The 16,326-nt window shown below is 44.9% G+C and overlaps 1 protein-coding gene across 1 annotated transcript; it reads right to left on the bottom strand.

Moving 5' to 3' along the window:
- Positions 1-2,500: 2,500 nt before the first annotated feature.
- Positions 2,501-8,865, bottom strand: LOC116271300 (syncytin-1-like). The gene is made up of 2 exons (XM_031658280.1): positions 8,627-8,865; positions 2,501-3,250 (listed from the first exon to the last, which is right to left on the bottom strand). Exon 2 carries the CDS (start codon positions 3,245-3,247, stop codon positions 2,753-2,755), a length of 495 nt encoding a protein of 164 aa, XP_031514140.1. The 5' UTR covers positions 3,248-3,250; positions 8,627-8,865; the 3' UTR covers positions 2,501-2,752.
- Between the last annotated feature and the right edge of the window lie 7,461 nt (positions 8,866-16,326).

Here is a 16,326-nt window from a genome sequence, read left to right as displayed (position 1 = left end):
TGAGTATGAACAATGATGTGAAACAGGAACTATAATGAGAATGTGAAGGGGCATGGGGGCAAGGTAATGGCATGTTAGCTGAGGTCTGAAGAAAGACCGGGAGCTAGTCTGGCAAAAGAGGCTGTTCCTTGGAGCTCAGATGACAAGGGAACACAATCTCACAAGTGAAGGTCAGCCTTACTGAATGGTCCTGAGAGGTCTTGGTAAGGCCTGACCAGGCCCACCTTAGTGGAACAAAAATGGAAAACTCCTGAGGCCTACACCACAGATGCTGATAAGAGGAGATTTTATTTGGAGTTGCCTGAAGAAGAATTTCAAGACCTAGAACCCTGACCTGAAGGCTGGGTGAAGAACTTTTTTTCTTCTGTGAAGACAGAAGGTGATTCTAAGCTGATGTGATTGGGGATGTGAAAAGCAGTAGGCTCCGTGATGTTATGAGGTGTGTGGACATCTGACACTAACTGTGATTTCCAAGACTGCTGAACCTAGATGCTCAAAGGAAGCAGAAAAGCAGCACATCCTCAAACCTGCACCCTTACACAGCACATCCTTTTCACTGAGGTGTGGCATTAGCTGCTTCACATACAGACAAATTTTAAAAGGTCTTTGATTTACATCCAAGATATCATTGTTGCCATCTTAAACACAGGCCAAATGTTGAGATCTAGCCTAGCACAGAGGCCAAACATGAAAAGGACTGAAAAGTTTCCACTTGGTTTATTAATAAGGAGGTCATGGGTGGCCTTGACAGGAGCAGATTCAGAGGAGTGGCAGCAGCCAGATGATGGTGGGACTTGATAAAGTAGTAATACTTTTTCTTTTTATTTTTTGAGATGGAGTCTCGCTCTGTTGCTCAAACTGGAGTGCAGTATCATGATCTCGGCTCACAGCAACCTCTGCCTTCCAGGTTCAGGTGCCTCAGCTTCCTAAGTGGCTGGGATTGCAAGCTTGTGCCACCACACCCAGCTAATTTTTGTACTTTTAGTAGAGACAGGGTTTCATCATGTTGCCCAGGCTGGTCTCGAACTCCTGACCTCAAGTGTTCTGCCTGCCCTGGCCTCCCAAAGTGCTGGGATTACAGGCATGAGCCACTGCACCCAGCCAAGTAGTAACAACTTTTAAGGCATTTGACTTTCAAAGAAAGCAAAGAAATTAGGTATTAACTGGAGAGGGGTAAAGGGTCAAGGGAGAATTTTTAAGAATAAGAGATTTAAATAATGATGAAAAGAAGCTGATATACAGTGAGCAGCTGTGCTGGGTGTGGTGGCTCATGCCTGTAATTCCAACATTTTGGGAGGCCAAGGAGGTGGAGAGCAGCCTGGGCAGCATAGTGAGACCTTATCTCCACACACACAAAAATAAAATAAAAATTAGGGAGGTGTAGTGGCAGGCATGTGGAGTACCAGCTATTTGCAAGGGTGAGGTGGGAAGATCATTTGAGCCCAGAAATTGGAGCCTCCAATAAGCTATAATTGTGCCACTGTACTTCAGCTCGGGCAACAGAGCAAGACCCTGTCTCATAAATACATATAGTGAGAATGAGCAGCTGAAGATTAATCAAGAGATGTGGTTATCAATTAAGCCAAGTCTCCAAGAAGTTGGGAGTTAGAGTGGTCAACGACCTCAAGTTGACTGGCTGGGACTGAAGGCTTTTACAGATACAAGACTTTCAGTTTTAAAAGTGGGACAGTCCTGGGCAAGAAACGACAGGTTGGTCATCCTGGTGGGAGGGCACAGGATGTAGTCAGGGTGTAGCAGGATGAGCCACAGACAAAACTCCTCAGACACAGGATTAAAGAAGGAAGAGGTTTTTCCTTCAGCTGGGAGTGTCAGCAGACTCACATCTTAAGAACTGAGCTCTCTAAAAAAGAAATTCTTGGCTTTTTTAAAGGCTTACAACTTTAAGGGGTCCACGTGAAAGGGTCATGATAAACTGAGCAAGCATGGGAAACGTGACTGGGGGCTACATACATCAGCTAACAGAACAAAATGTTTTACAATGCTTTTTTCATACAGTGTCTGGAATTTACAGATAACACAAGTAGTTTAGGTCAGGGGTTGATGATTATCCCGGCCCGCGGGATCGTCGAAGCAGGCCCTGGAGGAGGGAGTGGGAATTTGGGGGACAAGAGACACGAGAAATGGAGACAAGACAGTGCTCTGATCAAGTCTCGTTTAATGGCAGTAATGCAGTGCCTTATATACACTTGGAGGGGAAGGGGTTGGGCCAGAGGTGGAGATGATCTCATCGCAGAGGGCGTGACCAAGTAGGTATTGGTTTCTCTGGTCGAAGGTCATGTTGCACCTGCGCTGTCAGTTGGTAATTTTCCCGGGCGCGGGATGGTGCCTGCGCTACAAAGTAACAATTTTCGCAGCCGCGGGGGAAAAACAAGTGAAGAAGAAGCAGGAAGAGCGCCATCTTTTATGAGGTATTGATACAAAAGAGAAACAACAAATCTAGGGAGGAGGTAGAAGGTGGAAAGGAATAGAGCTCGGGCATTTAATCATTATTATTTGCTATGGCCGGGGCGCGCAGCTCCGGACAGGTCCCCCTTTTTATTATTTTATGATAAGAAATGACCCCTCGGGAACTGCGCCTGTCTTAGGTTGGGTCATCTCATCCCCATCTTCTAGGCCCGTCATGGGATAAGGCAGCAGCAAGGGCGGCCCTCCTGTCTTAGGCTCCGATGGAGATAGTGTCCTCTTACCCGTCATTGACTGTCCAGTTCAGCACGCAGGGGAGGTGGTCTTATTAAGGCAAATAAGACTCACCATTTTCCGTCATCTCAAGGCGATGATAATGGACCTGTATAGGTTTGGCCTGGAAGGCCTCGATTTGTTGTCTAACAAACGCCATAAGCTTATTAAGGATTATAGGCCCGAGAGTGAGAAAGAGTAGAAGAGTAAGTAAAGGACCAAGGAATGGCAGGAGATAGGGGAGAAGTCCATCGAGTCCAGTCCACAAGGGATTGGCGGCCAGGCCCTTTCTGCGCTTTTCTAGTTCTTCTTGTAAAGTCTTTATCTTATCTCTGACGATTCCGGATTTGTTGGCGTAAAAACAGCACTTTTCCTGGGTGATTCTGTCTGACGGAAGTTCAGATATTTGTCCCCCTCTGCAGTCACAAGGCTGGCCGTAACGTTTTCGTAATAATTCTCTTGCTTTACGAGGGTCACCAAAACCTGCATAGACTGTCACTATGCTATATAGAGCGATTATTTTCCAAAGGAATCTCATTTTAGGCTTCATTTTCTGAAAAACAAAAAGGAAGAAACTTCTCAGGGAGATTTATCTTCCCTGGACTGACAATGGTTATGATTTATTTGTCTTACCAATCTTTCAGGCAGCCATCTGGCTGCATCATTTTTTTGCGAGAAGATGCATACTGAGCCTCTTCCCCAAATTAAAACTGGATCGGGGCCATGCCATGAATTATCAAGTGGATCTTTCCATTTTACCATTGCAAACTGTTTTTGAGATTCGGGATGCCAGAAACGATCGGCAGCAGATTTTCCATGACTGTCCAAATTTAAAAAATTAAGGATAAACAGGGCATGATTGAGTATGTTTCTGGGGGTACCCTTCACGGGGTACCAGCTCCCCCCTTTTAATTTTGTGATAACAGTTTTTAATGACAGATGGGCTCTTTCTACTATACCTTGTCCTTGGGGATTGTAGGGAATGCCTGTGGTATGTTTAATTTGTAGGGTATTACAGAATTGTAAAAAGGCTTTGGCTATATAACCAGGGCCATTATCTGTTTTGATTTGTTTGGGTATTCCTAAGATAGAAAAGCAGTGTAATAAATGAGCTATGACATGTTTGGTGGCCTCTCCTGTTTGGAGAGTTGCAATAATGAACCCACTATAGGTGTCTATGCATACATGGATATATTTTAATTGACCGAATTCTGAGTGGTGAGTAACGTCCATTTGCCAAATTTTATTGGGGATGAGTCCTCGGGGATTAACTCCTAAATGGGGAACAGGTAAATGTGTTATGCAGTTGGCGCATTGTTTAACTATTTGTCGAGCTTGTTCTCTGGTAAGTTTAAACATAAGTCTTAAGGTTTGGGCGTTTAAATGATGTAAGGCGTGTGCTTTTTGTGCTTGTTGTAAATTGTCTGTAGTGACTGTGGCTATGGTTTTTGTTGCCGTGTCGGCTGTTGCGTTACCTTGTGTTAAAGGTCCCGGTAATCCTGAATGTGCTCTGATATGCCCAAGGAAAAAGGGGGTAGTCCTTTTTCGAATAAGTTGTTGGCATTGTAAAAATAGGTTAGCTGTGTCTGAAATATGTTTAATTTGAGGCACGGTCTCTAAGAGGGGTATTGAATGAGCCAGGTAGGCGCTGTCTGTGTAAATGTTAAGTGGCTGACAAGGAAAAGCTGATAATGCTGCAATTATAGCTTGCAATTCGACCAGCTGAGCTGATGTATAAGTGGTCTGGAATTTAACGACTACATTATTGTAGGTGTAAGCGGCAAGTCCTGTGGAAGATCCATCAGTGAAAATTAGTAATGCGTCATTGAGGGGTTCTTTACTGGTAATATGGGGAAACACAAACGCATGAAGTTTGCAAAATTGAATGAGTTTGTTAGGTGGGTAATGGTTGTCAATTGTGCCAGTGTAAGAAGCGCAAGCAATTGGCCAGGCTTCCGTATTTTGTAACAGCCAATGGATGTGAGATTGAGTGTAGGGCTGTATAATGGTAGAGGGTTCTATTCCAAAGTATTTTTTACTGTTTTCTCTTCCCAAGATAATTAGATCAGCTATTGCATCATAATAAGGCAACAAAACCTTTTTAGGGGAGGAAGGCAGGTGTACCCACATAATGGGATTGTTCTGCCAGAATAAGCCAGTAGGGGTTATTGCTGTGTTAAAAATAATGAATATTAATGGCTGAGAATAATCAATACTGGTAACAAATTGTGTTGCAATGGCATGCTCTACCTGTTGGAGTGCTATTAATGCTTCTTTGGTAATGGACCTGGGAGATTTTGGATTAGAGTCTCCTTTTAATATGTCGAAAAGAGGTTTTAACTCTCCTGTAGTGAGCTTTAAATACGGCCGAAGCCAATTTATGTCTCCCAGTAATTTTTGGAAATCATTTAAAGTTTTTAAATGATCACGACGTATAACGGCCTTTTGATTAATGATTTTGGGTCCATTAATTTGGAAACCAAGATAGGTGTATGGATCCTGTAATTGTACTTTTTCTGGGGCTATTTGTAGTCCGGCTGCTGTTAACTCTTGTTTGAGTTGGGCAAAACACTGTAAGACTTGTTCGCCAATTTCTCCTGCTATTAAAATATCATCCATATAATGTATAATGTACATTTGTGTCCATGTTTTTCTGACTGGCTCTATAGCAGCAGCTACATATTTTTGACACAAGGTAGGACTATTGGCCATACCCTGAGGTAAGACTTTCCATTGATAGCGCTTCATTGGTTGTCTAAAATTTGTAGATGGAAGACTAAAGGCAAATCTTTTTTGGTCAGCAGGGTGAAGGGGAATTGTAAAAAAGCAATCTTTAAGATCAATAATGATTTTAAAATATTTTTGAGGAATCGCAACTGGTGAAGGCAATCCTGGTTGTAAGGCACCCATAAGGATCATAGTGATATTTACTGCTCTTAAATCTTGTAAGAGTCTCCATTTACCAGACTTCTTTTTAATAACAAAAATAGGTGTATTTTAAGGAGAATTGCTTTCTACAATATGTCCTGCCTCCAGTTGTTCCTGCACTAACTGTTGGGCAGCACTTAATTTATCATTGAGTAAAGGCCACTGATCAACCCAAACGGGCTCATCTGACTTCCAAGTAATGGGGTCAGCGCACCTTTGGGGTGCAGGTATGTCAGTGACCTGAGCTAAAAATTTCCAAACCCCTTTTTATCAAGTTGTCCTGAAACCAGTATAGGCTGTGGGATACCGTTTTCTCCTTTTCCAAGACCTTTACCAGGGGTGTATCCTTCAGTTAACATTTGTGCAGTAACTGTATCATTTGGACTACACATTATAATTTTCATTTGAGAAAGCAGATCTCGCCCCCAAAGGTTAACAGGTAGGTAAGGGATGACAAATGGCTTAATGAGGCCTGAATTGTTTTCTTTATCTGTCCATGTTAGGTATTTAGAACTTTGTTTAGGATTACTGCTTTGCCCAATTCCTCTCAAGTGAGTTAAAGTCTCTGTGGTAGGCCAATGAGAGGGCCAATCTTCTTGTTTAATGATAGTTACATCGGCCCCTGTGTCTATTAGCCCAGTAAATGCCTTCCCGTCTAACCATAAGGTTAGAGAGGGTTTTTGATTTGTAATTGGTTGCACCCAATATATATCTGATGATCCGAAACCTTTTATATTTCTATTAGAGTGTTGGATATTATTATCTGTTTTAACCAAAGGTAGCAGGATTAACTGAGCTATTCTAACTCCTTGAGGGACAGTAATAATGTTGTTAATAGCTCTGGCCATAACTTTAATTTCTCCTTCATAATCATTATCGATAACTCCAGGGAGGACTTGTAAGCCTCTCATGGTGACACTACTTCTTCCTAAAAGTAGCCCAAAAGTGTTAGGTGGTAAGGGTCCATATATTCCAGTATTTAAGGTTTGTGGTCCCATTTCAGGTGTTAGTACTGTGTGGGAGGTGGAACTGAGGTCCAGTCCTGCACTTCCTGGGGTTGCTCTACTAAGCTTTGAAATGGATTGCTGTTGCTGGCTGGAACAAAGCTGACTGCCCCATATGCTTGTTTCGGGGCCTGGGGCTGGCCCCTCATCCCGTTTCCCTGCCTGGCAGATAAAGGATGTCCTTGACTGTCAGTTTTAGATTTACATTCGTTTGCCCAGTGCCTTCCTCTTTTACACCTTGGGCAAAGGCCTGGGAGTTTTGCTTCTGGATTTTTATTTTGGTTTTCATGGCAATCTTTTGCAAAGTGTCCCCTTTTACCGCACCTAAAACATCCCCCTTTATCTTTACCTTTGTTAATGAGGAAGTCTCTTACTGTTTGGCCGCTAAAAGCGGCGGCCATTGCTAGGCCTTGTTGATATGAGGGCCCAATATCTGAACAAAGGCGAATGTATCCTGTTAAATCTGTTTTCTTTCGATAAGGTCTGATTGCCGCTTGGCAGGCGGGGTTAGCGTTTTCATAAGCTAACTGTTTAACATAATCTACACCCGTTTCTGCATTTCCAAAGATTCTACCTGCCGTGGTCATAAGTCTATGCACAAAGTCTGAAAATGGCTCATCGGGTCCTTGTTTAACTGCCGTGAGCGAGGCCCCTGGATCTCCTTTAACGGGAAGTTTCCTCCAGGCTTTTATAGCGGCAGCCTGGATTTGTGAGAACAATCCAGGATCATATTGCATTTGGGCCCGAGTGTCTGCATAATTACCTGAACCCGTTAACATATCAAAATCCCAACCGTTTCCTGCCTGTTGATTTCTTTTAGCTGTATCTCTACAATTTTCAAAGAACTCTGACTTCCAAATTAAGTGGTCTCCCCCAGAAAGAACTGCCCTAACTAAGGTATTCCAGTCTGTAGGAGTGAGCCAATTCTCAGCTACAGACTCTACTATAGCAAGAGTATATGGAGCAGTAGCCCCATACTGAGAGGCAGCAGCCTTTAACTCTTTTATAATAGTAAAGTCAAACCCAGTATGATGTCTCCAAGCCTGTCCCTGTTCATCTATGGTTTCAGTGACCGGAAAAACCTCTTTGGGGGAGGAGTCTTCTCTATGTCGGCTAGCAACCAACCCCCCTCTTGGAACATGTTGTCCAGGCCGCTGAGGTGGGCGCAAGGAACCCTCCATAGCGTCTGAATTGGATACTTTTTCATTTCCTGTTTTTAGCTTTTGGAGCCTAATTATCAATGATTGATGTAACTCTTCAAGTTTAATTTGCTCTTCTAGTTGAGCAATTTTTTGTTTTAATTCTTCTTTGGGATCTATTGCTGCCATAACAATGGGCGCAGAAGCCTCATTATGGGTCTTATTATATGGGGGCGGGTATGAAGTAAAGGGAGGCAAATCAGGGTTGTGATATTTAGCTGCCTCTTTCTTTAAATCATCCCAATTTATGTCCGATGGATTAGGCTTATTAATTTCCTCCTCTTTTTGAAGCATCTGTAAAATTGGGTATTTTTTTGGTTTGTTTTCATGTGGCATTTCTTTATCTGTTACAGAAGGAGACTTAATTTCCTCATGATCACTTTCGAGGGAAATGAGATCCTCCTCCGTATCTTGCGGAGGCTTTGTAAGGTTAGAGTGGGAGCTAACCTTTAAAATATGCTCTGTCTGAGCGACCGCAGCCATGACTTGCGGATCGGCCTCTTTCTTATCTATTAAATCTCTAATGAGGTTCCAATAAGAGAAGGCGGTCACAGGAATTTTTTCTGGCCCAAAAGTATTATAATAGTCTTGAAGACAATCCCCTACTCTACGCCATCTTTTAATATCAATAGTTCCTTCCTGTGGGAACCAAGGGCAAGTATCTTTTACAAAATCAAAAAACTTAAACAAATCATTACCTTTAACCTTTACTCCTCGTATCTTTAAAGCCTCTTTTAATTGTCCTACATAGATCTGATGCTGACTTAATTCTTGTCCCATTTCGGACGCGCCACTTACCTTCGATTCAGACGCGGCAGGTTCCCGCGGTGATCGGAAGAGTTTTACTCCTTTTGTCTGGGTTAGCGGTCGACCGTCCTTTGGCGTCCTCTTCCTCACGGAGTCCCTCGTTTCCAGGTCCCTGTTCGGGCGCCACGTATCCCGGCCCGCGGGATCGTCGAAGCAGGCCCTGGAGGAGGGAGTGGGAATTTGGGGGACAAGAGACACGAGAAATGGAGACAAGACAGTGCTCTGATCAAGTCTCGTTTAATGGCAGTAATGCAGTGCCTTATATACACTTGGAGGGGAAGGGGTTGGGCCAGAGGTGGAGATGATCTCATCGCAGAGGGCGTGACCAAGTAGGTATTGGTTTCTCTGGTCGAAGGTCATGTTGCACCTGCGCTGTCAGTTGGTAATTTTCCCGGGCGCGGGATGGTGCCTGCGCTACAAAGTAACAATTTTCGCAGCCGCGGGGAAAAACAAGTGAAGAAGAAGCAGGAAGAGCGCCATCTTTTATGAGGTATTGATACAAAAGAGAAACAACAAATCTAGGGAGGAGGTAGAAGGTGGAAAGGAATAGAGCTCGGGCATTTAATCATTATTATTTGCTATGGCCGGGGCGCGCAGCTCCGGACAGATGATATTATTACTACTTTTTTTTTTTTTTTAACTCCTAGGGCCAGGTGGTGGTGCCAAGGTTATCTGGCTATTTATCTTTTGTTTCTTTCTAACTTTTTGCTTTCTCTCTTTCCTCCTATCTTGTGAACTAGGCAAGGTGAGGGGAGGAGGGCAGCAGGAGTGGTAGTGGTCTCCTTCCTTATCCCCCACTTTGAGAATTTTCACTAATTAGTGGGAGTTCTCACTTTTATTTTTACTTTCTGAGTCTCTGTGAGACAGAGCAATAGAGTTTTATGTAATACACTTGTGCTGAAGTTTTCTGATGAGCCATGGTAGCTACAAAACCTTTTATCATTTGAAGGAGCAAGTGTAATACACAGGGGAGCAGCAAGCAAGTTTCCATTACCAGTAATACACTTATAATGAGGGTTTTAAATTTTTTATAGCTGGAAACTATTTTCTAAATGAAGACCTAGGATCAAACCTATGTTAAACCTGTACAGGCACATGTACCAACTTTGTCATGTCCTAAGCAGGTTAGTTTTCTTTTTACTGGGTCTTAAAAGCTTTTTCTTAGTGAGTAACACAGTATTTTTTAATAACAGAAGTTTTTAAGAGCCAGACACTTGAACTTGGGGTGTCTGTTTTGGGAAAGACTTAAAGTAAAGTTATCTTGAGGCATTAACTCTTTTGCTTCTCAAGGCCATTGGTCTCTTATGTTAGCCTTTTTATAAACATAACATGAAAAAACATCCAGGCTGCAAGCAATGTTTTCAGCCAACTGAGCAAATAGTTTTTTTTCTTTTCTTTTCTTTTTTTCTTTTTTTCTTTTTTTTTTCTTTTTTTTTTCTTTTTTTTTTGGCTAAAGGAGGAAGTTCTGGTAACTTCTGGTTTATATGTTTAAAGAATGACTGAAAGACCTTGGAATTGTTGCTGGGCTGGACGGGTCTGGGTTTCCGAAGTAGTACGTGTGCAATGGGGACACCTTATATAGGTGTTTCTTCTAGCATGGTTATGGGGGGTAACACCACCAAAACAATGTACAGCATATTCATATCCAGCAAGGACAGAAGAGGTTCTCACCTGGGAAAAAGGTTGAATACAGCGACAGAACAATAGGAAAACAGTTAGTATTATAGGAAAACTATTAGTCTTAAGATGTTTAACTACATTTACTTGCTTGATGAGTCCTCAAGCTTTGGCCGTGTGTGTAGACTAGTCAGCTGCTGGTGTGTGAGTAGAGCAGGGCTTGTCATCTCCTCAAGTTTCAGCTGTGTGTAGACTGGTCAGCCTCTGGAGTGACCAGAGCAGGGCTGTTGTCCTCAGCAGCAGCTTGGTCTTGTCTCAGGATCAGCCAGGTTGGATGATCTGTGTCCTGCTGGCTGGTCCACTTGTCCTCAGCTGCCAGTGTTAGCTGACTGTGGTGGATCCAGGACACAACACCCTCAACTTTAACAGCAGTGGGAGTGGACAAGGTTACAGTACAGGGCCCATCCTATATGGGTCCTAGAGAAATTAGATTTTACTTTAAACAGAGTCACTAGATTTAAAGGGGTGTCAGGCTTATAGACATTTTCATTTATTTAATTATGAACACTTTGGATGGCTACTTTTATAGCCTGCATTTGCTTTTTTTAAGGTTAATTCCTTTAGTTTCTGGAGGTCACCTTTAATTTGACCTATGATTTGGGGGTGACCAACCGAACAAAATCTTATAGGGCAAATATCTAGTTTGTTTGGTGTGGGTGCACCTGACTCGGAGGAGGACCATAGGCAAAAACCTGATTTGATCTTAAATGAATTTCCTGGCAATAATTTTTTTCAGTAGCTGCTCGAGTGTCCAGTTCATGCGTTCCACCTTTTCTTGAACTTTGTGGCCGATAGTTTGTGTGTAACTTCTATTTTATTTTTAACAGTCTTGTTAAATCTTGCAATATTTCAGCTACAAATGCTGGCCTATTGTCTGACTTTAAAGTTAGAGATAGTCTAAACCTGGGGATAAGGTCTTTTAACAGTACTTTAGTCACTTCTTGTACTTTTTCTGTCCTGGTGGAGAAAACTTTAACTTAAATTGAAAAGGTGCAAACAAGCACTAACATGTACCGACAGCCTCCAGCCTGGGGCAGTTCTGTAAAGTCTATAAACACATTTTCACAAGGTATGGCTCTTTTTCCTGTTTAAGTTTTTCAGAGGAGGGGTTCTTCCCCTCCAACCCACACTCCCCCTTTGTAACTCTATCTAGTGGCTTAGCTTTCAGTGAGAAATTGGAATCCAGATACAGCAGAATCTTGCTGCTTTTAACTTCTAATGTGACCATGGGCTCCTGGGAGCCTAATGAAAAGGTGCCTAGTCTGCCTTAGTCTTTACATTCTTCAGTTCCTGTCAGCCTGATCAGATCAGTATTTGGTTCCTCCAAGGTGAGGCAGCTGATGGCCTCTTTGTCTTGCGGCCTTGGCCATTTCCTTTATTGCCCTTTGAACATTTACGTTCTAGTGTCCTTTCCTTTTGCATCTCGCACATTGATCTCTCTCTAGCCTTGTCCAGCTCTTGAGTCCTTGCTTGAGTTCTTTCACATGTACATCCACGTCCACATCCTCTCATATTGCTAATTTTTCTTTTTATAAGAGCTGTTGCTAATAGATTGGCTTTTTTTCTTAAGTCTTTAATTTCCTCTTTGTCTCTTCCCTTCTGAGTTCTCCTGCTCTTACAGCCAGCTGGTGGGGCTGGGCAAGGGCACCGGCCCTGCCCCCGTGCACTGCTGTCTCTCTTGTTTTCTTCTGATTCTCTTTTTTCACACTTAGTTTTAGTCTTTCTTTTTCTTTTGCTCTTCCCCAGTTTTGTTCCTTGGTCACAGTTAACATACACTTTGGTGGCCACTTTTATAGACTCAGATACGTCTGCAAACACTGAAGCTGATGCTTGAAGTTACTCTGGGTCTTTTTCCCCCTTTTTCCATAGAGGTATAACAGGCCCTTTTCTTAATGTAATTTTTCCATGCAGCTTGGAGGGTTAAATAGGCATACTGAGAGTCAGTGTAAATGCTTTACAGAATCTTACCTATTTGCTTTTTTCTATCAACTCTTAGCCTCTGCAGAAGTGCTTCTCAGTACGTCTGCAAACACTGAAGCTGAGTTGAATTCTCTGGGTCTTTTTCCCCCTTTTTCCTAGAGGTTAACAGGCCCTTTTCTTAATGTAATTTTTCCATGCACTTGGAGGGTTAAATAGGCATACTGAGAGTCAGTGTAAATGTTTACAGTCTTACCTTTACTGAGTTCTAAGGCCCAAATTAAATCAATGAACTCAGCTTAACGACAGTGTCCAGGGTTAACATAGCATATTCTGCACATCTCTCTCCTTGTGGGTTGATGAAGCTGTTCCCGTCCAAGTATAGCTCCTAGTCTACTGATGCCCAAGGCTGGTCCTGGAGGTCAGGTGTGCTAGAGTAAACTTGAGTCCAACACCTCTACACAGTTATGCTCCACAGGGCTCTAGCTGTCAGGAGCAAGGTGGTGGGTTCAGGGTGTTTCCAGTTTAGTAGACCAGTGGTTGAAAAGGACTGATAGATGAAAGTCTGTTGCCCCACAGCATGTGGGCTTGGTCATTATAATAGACAGGTCCTCGCATCTCCCTGAGAGACAGGTCAAGCAAGGACAGATCTGAGATGGCCCACTTGACTATCTTAACTTCCTTCCTTGGCCTATCGAGGCTCCGTTCCTCCTCTTCAAGGCAAGACCTGGGGCGTGTTAGCTCCTGAATCTCGTTTCTGAGGGGACTGTTGGCCTCAGTAAAGGGGGGTAGGCTGGGACATATGGAGACAGAATTTCTATTATCTCTGGTGACTCCTGCAAAACTAGCTTCTCTTGCTGTTTCTGGGACTCCCTTTTTTTTTAACCCTGTCTACTGGTGAAGCTGCTCTTTTACGTTTGGCTTTTTTATGCAATTAGCTGTCAAACAGGGCTAAATTTATGCTGGTTTTGTCTATATTATATTTAACCATGAGGCAATATAAAGGAATTTAATCTAGGTACACTGACTGTCCTCCAACCCCTGTTACCACCTTAAATACATGGCCAATTGTTCTCTATCTGTAGTTCCTTGGTGGGCCATCCAACACCAAAAGAGGGCAATTCTAATTCACCCAGAGTTCTTAACCTCTAGGGGGTTAACTTAACTCTATAATCTCCAGCAAAACCTTTCTTAAGGTTCTGTAATATGCATTTTAATAGAGTAGAGTTTTGATGATTTGATGACTTTCCTTTTTTCTTTTTGAAATTTTTTTTAACACAGTTCCTAGCAGAGTGGGCTTACTTTGTGTCTGACCTATTTTTCTCCTAAGACAAAACAGCATTCACCCTACAAGAAGGAAAGGGTAAAAGGCCACTCACTCATCTAATTCACACTAAATCAAAATCAAAACTAAAACCAAAGCGTTGTTAAAGGCACACCTGTTCGTCAAGCAATTTAAGCCAAACCAAAATCAGGAGCAAGACCAAAGTGGCAATAAAGGCACACCTGTTTATCAAGCAATTTAAGCCGAGTCAAAATCAGAACCAAAACGAAAGTGCCAATAAAGGCACGCCTGTTTATCAAGCAATTCAAGTCAAGTCAAAATCAAAACTAAAACCAAAGTATCCAGCAGTTCAAGTCAAGTACAAAACAAAAACCAAAGTGCCGGCACAGGCACACCGTGGGTAATCAGGCCATGCTTTCACTCAAATGGAGAGGGCAAATTCCAAAGACCAGTCTTACCAAATTTCAGATGTCCGGACTTAAAGTGCCAGTTCCTTCCCGGTGTTCAGCCACTGTGTCGATCCTCCGCGGGGGTCTGCTGTGCACTGCTCTGAGGAGGCCTTCCACCAGGGCAAATGCCTACCCAGGAGCGCTCTCAGGATCCGCATAGCTCAAGCTGGCCGGAGTCCCCCCGCAGGGATGCGCTATAGGGCAGGCATAAGCTGCCTAAGGGGCTGCCTCGATCGTGCGTTAATCCCCTCGCTTTCCGGTCAGGGAACCATGAAATATAGCAGGACAAGCGGCAGACAAAACTCCTCAGACACCGGATTAAAGGAGGAAGAGGTTTTTATTCGGCCGGGAGTGTCAGCAGACTTGCATCTTAAGAGCCCAGGCTCTCTGAAAAAGAAATTCTTGGCCTTTTTAAAGGTTTACAACTTTAAGGGGTCCACGTGAAAGGGTTGTGATAAATCGAGCAAGCGTGGGAAATGTGACTGGGGGCTACATACATCAGCTAACAGAACAAAAAGTTTTACAACTCTTTTTTCATACTGTGTCTGGAATTTACAGATAACACAAGTAGTTTAGGTCAGGGGTTGATGTTATTATTACTCCTTTATTTTTTTAACTCCTAGGGCCGGGTGGTGGTGCCAAGGTTGTCTGGCTATTTATCTTTTGTTTCTTTCTAACTTTTTGCTTTCTCTCTTTCCTCCTGTCTTGTGAACTAGGCAAGGGGAGAGGAGGAGGGCAGCAGGAGTAGTAGTGGTGTCCTTCCTTCAGGGCACCTTCCATGAAGGCAGGAAAGGATAACAGGAACCGCATAGATGCAAGGAAGATTATGGATTTTATGGTGGAAGGTTGATGGAGTTTCCGTCTTTTCTGGTTTCGCTATAAGGTAGAAGATGTGAGCACTCATTGGATAGTCAGTTTTATGCTCTGTCTCCTGCACTTGCTACTGGGCCTCAATAAATGCTGACTGAAAGAATCAGTGAATGTATAAGACTGGGGGTATGTATCACAGGTTGACCTCTTTGCGGGGAGACTGAAAGAACAGAGATCAGTGTTCAGGACTTTACTGGAGAGTGCTGTGGGAATTAACACCTGTGTAAGAAAAGGGAAGGAAGCAGGATTGGGCAGGGGGAGAAGTTGAGCTGGAATCCTTTAAGCTGGGAAGATGCTTCAGAGCTGTCCTGAGTAGACGATGGGGGACCATTTGGTTCTTGCACCCCGGCTTCCCCTAAGGGCCCTGCACCAGCGCGGAGGGCGAGGGAGCACCGCTCTACTAGCTCTGCCTATCGGGCCTCTTGTAGTGCCTGGTCCTGCTCGGGGTATGAGTCGCACACCACCTGGCAAGTGACCTGCATCTCATGGTGGCTGTCCGGGCCGCCCACGCTCAACAGCAGGGGGATGAGCACCACCACTATCAGCAGCATCACCACGCCAGCGGCGGCGGCTAGCAACGTCTTCCGGCTCGCTCGGAACCCGGGGAGCTCCAGGCCGCCCGGCGGCACCCGTCTGCACAACGTTGCCGGTGGGCGGAGGTTGCAGAATAGGCGCCCGCGCTCACTGGCGGCCGTGCGGAGCTGCGAGCATGGCGCCAGGCCTCGGGCGCCACGCTGTCCAGGATGAAATGTCAAGCCCAGCCACCGGGCTCCGGCTTGGAGCTGCGAGCATGGCGCCAGGCCTCGGGCGCCACGCTGTCCAGGATGAAACGTCAAGCCCAGCCACCGGGCTCCGGCTTCCCGTCTCCACCCCAGCACCTCTAGCCTCCTGGCTCTCCGGCTCCACCCTCTGGCTTCAGGTGGCTAGGAGGTAGCAAGGGGCAGGGCTGCCGGCTCCTCGAGGTTGGGGGGCGCAGAGGGGGCGGGGCCACGGAGTCCCGAGGTGAGAGGGGCCGAGAAGGGCGGGCCGAGATGGAAGGGACAGAGAGGGGCGGGACCACGGAGACGCGAGGTGGGAGGGGCAAAAGGGGGCGGGGCTGAAAGCGCCGCGAGGTGGGAGGGGCAGTGAGGGCCGGGGCTGCGAAGCCCTGCGCCGGAGCCTGAGAGGGAGAGGGAGGCTGAGGAAGCCAGAGACTGAGACTCGGAAATGGGGAGGCAACTAGAACCAGAGAAACAGGAGGGGTTCTTCCAGGGAAGGGCAGAGTAGCGACCAAAGAGCGAACGGAAGAGAGGACCACCAGGAGAACTGGAGAGCGCCCAGGGGTTTGGGAAAGGAGAGGCCACGAGGGTCGGTCACGAGAAACACTGAGAGGGACAAAGGGAGGAGCCAGCGGCCTGACCCGCAGCTGATGGAAGCGAGGGATGGCGCCCGGGTCTGCAGCGGGCAGAGAAAGTGATTCAGGGGAGGACAGGGTGGACATCAAAAAGGTAGGA

Source organism: Papio anubis, chromosome 18 (assembly GCF_008728515.1).
Source record: "Papio anubis isolate 15944 chromosome 18, Panubis1.0, whole genome shotgun sequence".
Classification (NCBI taxonomy): Eukaryota; Metazoa; Chordata; class Mammalia; order Primates; family Cercopithecidae; genus Papio; species Papio anubis.
This window is presented reverse-complemented; position numbering and strand designations above follow the sequence as displayed.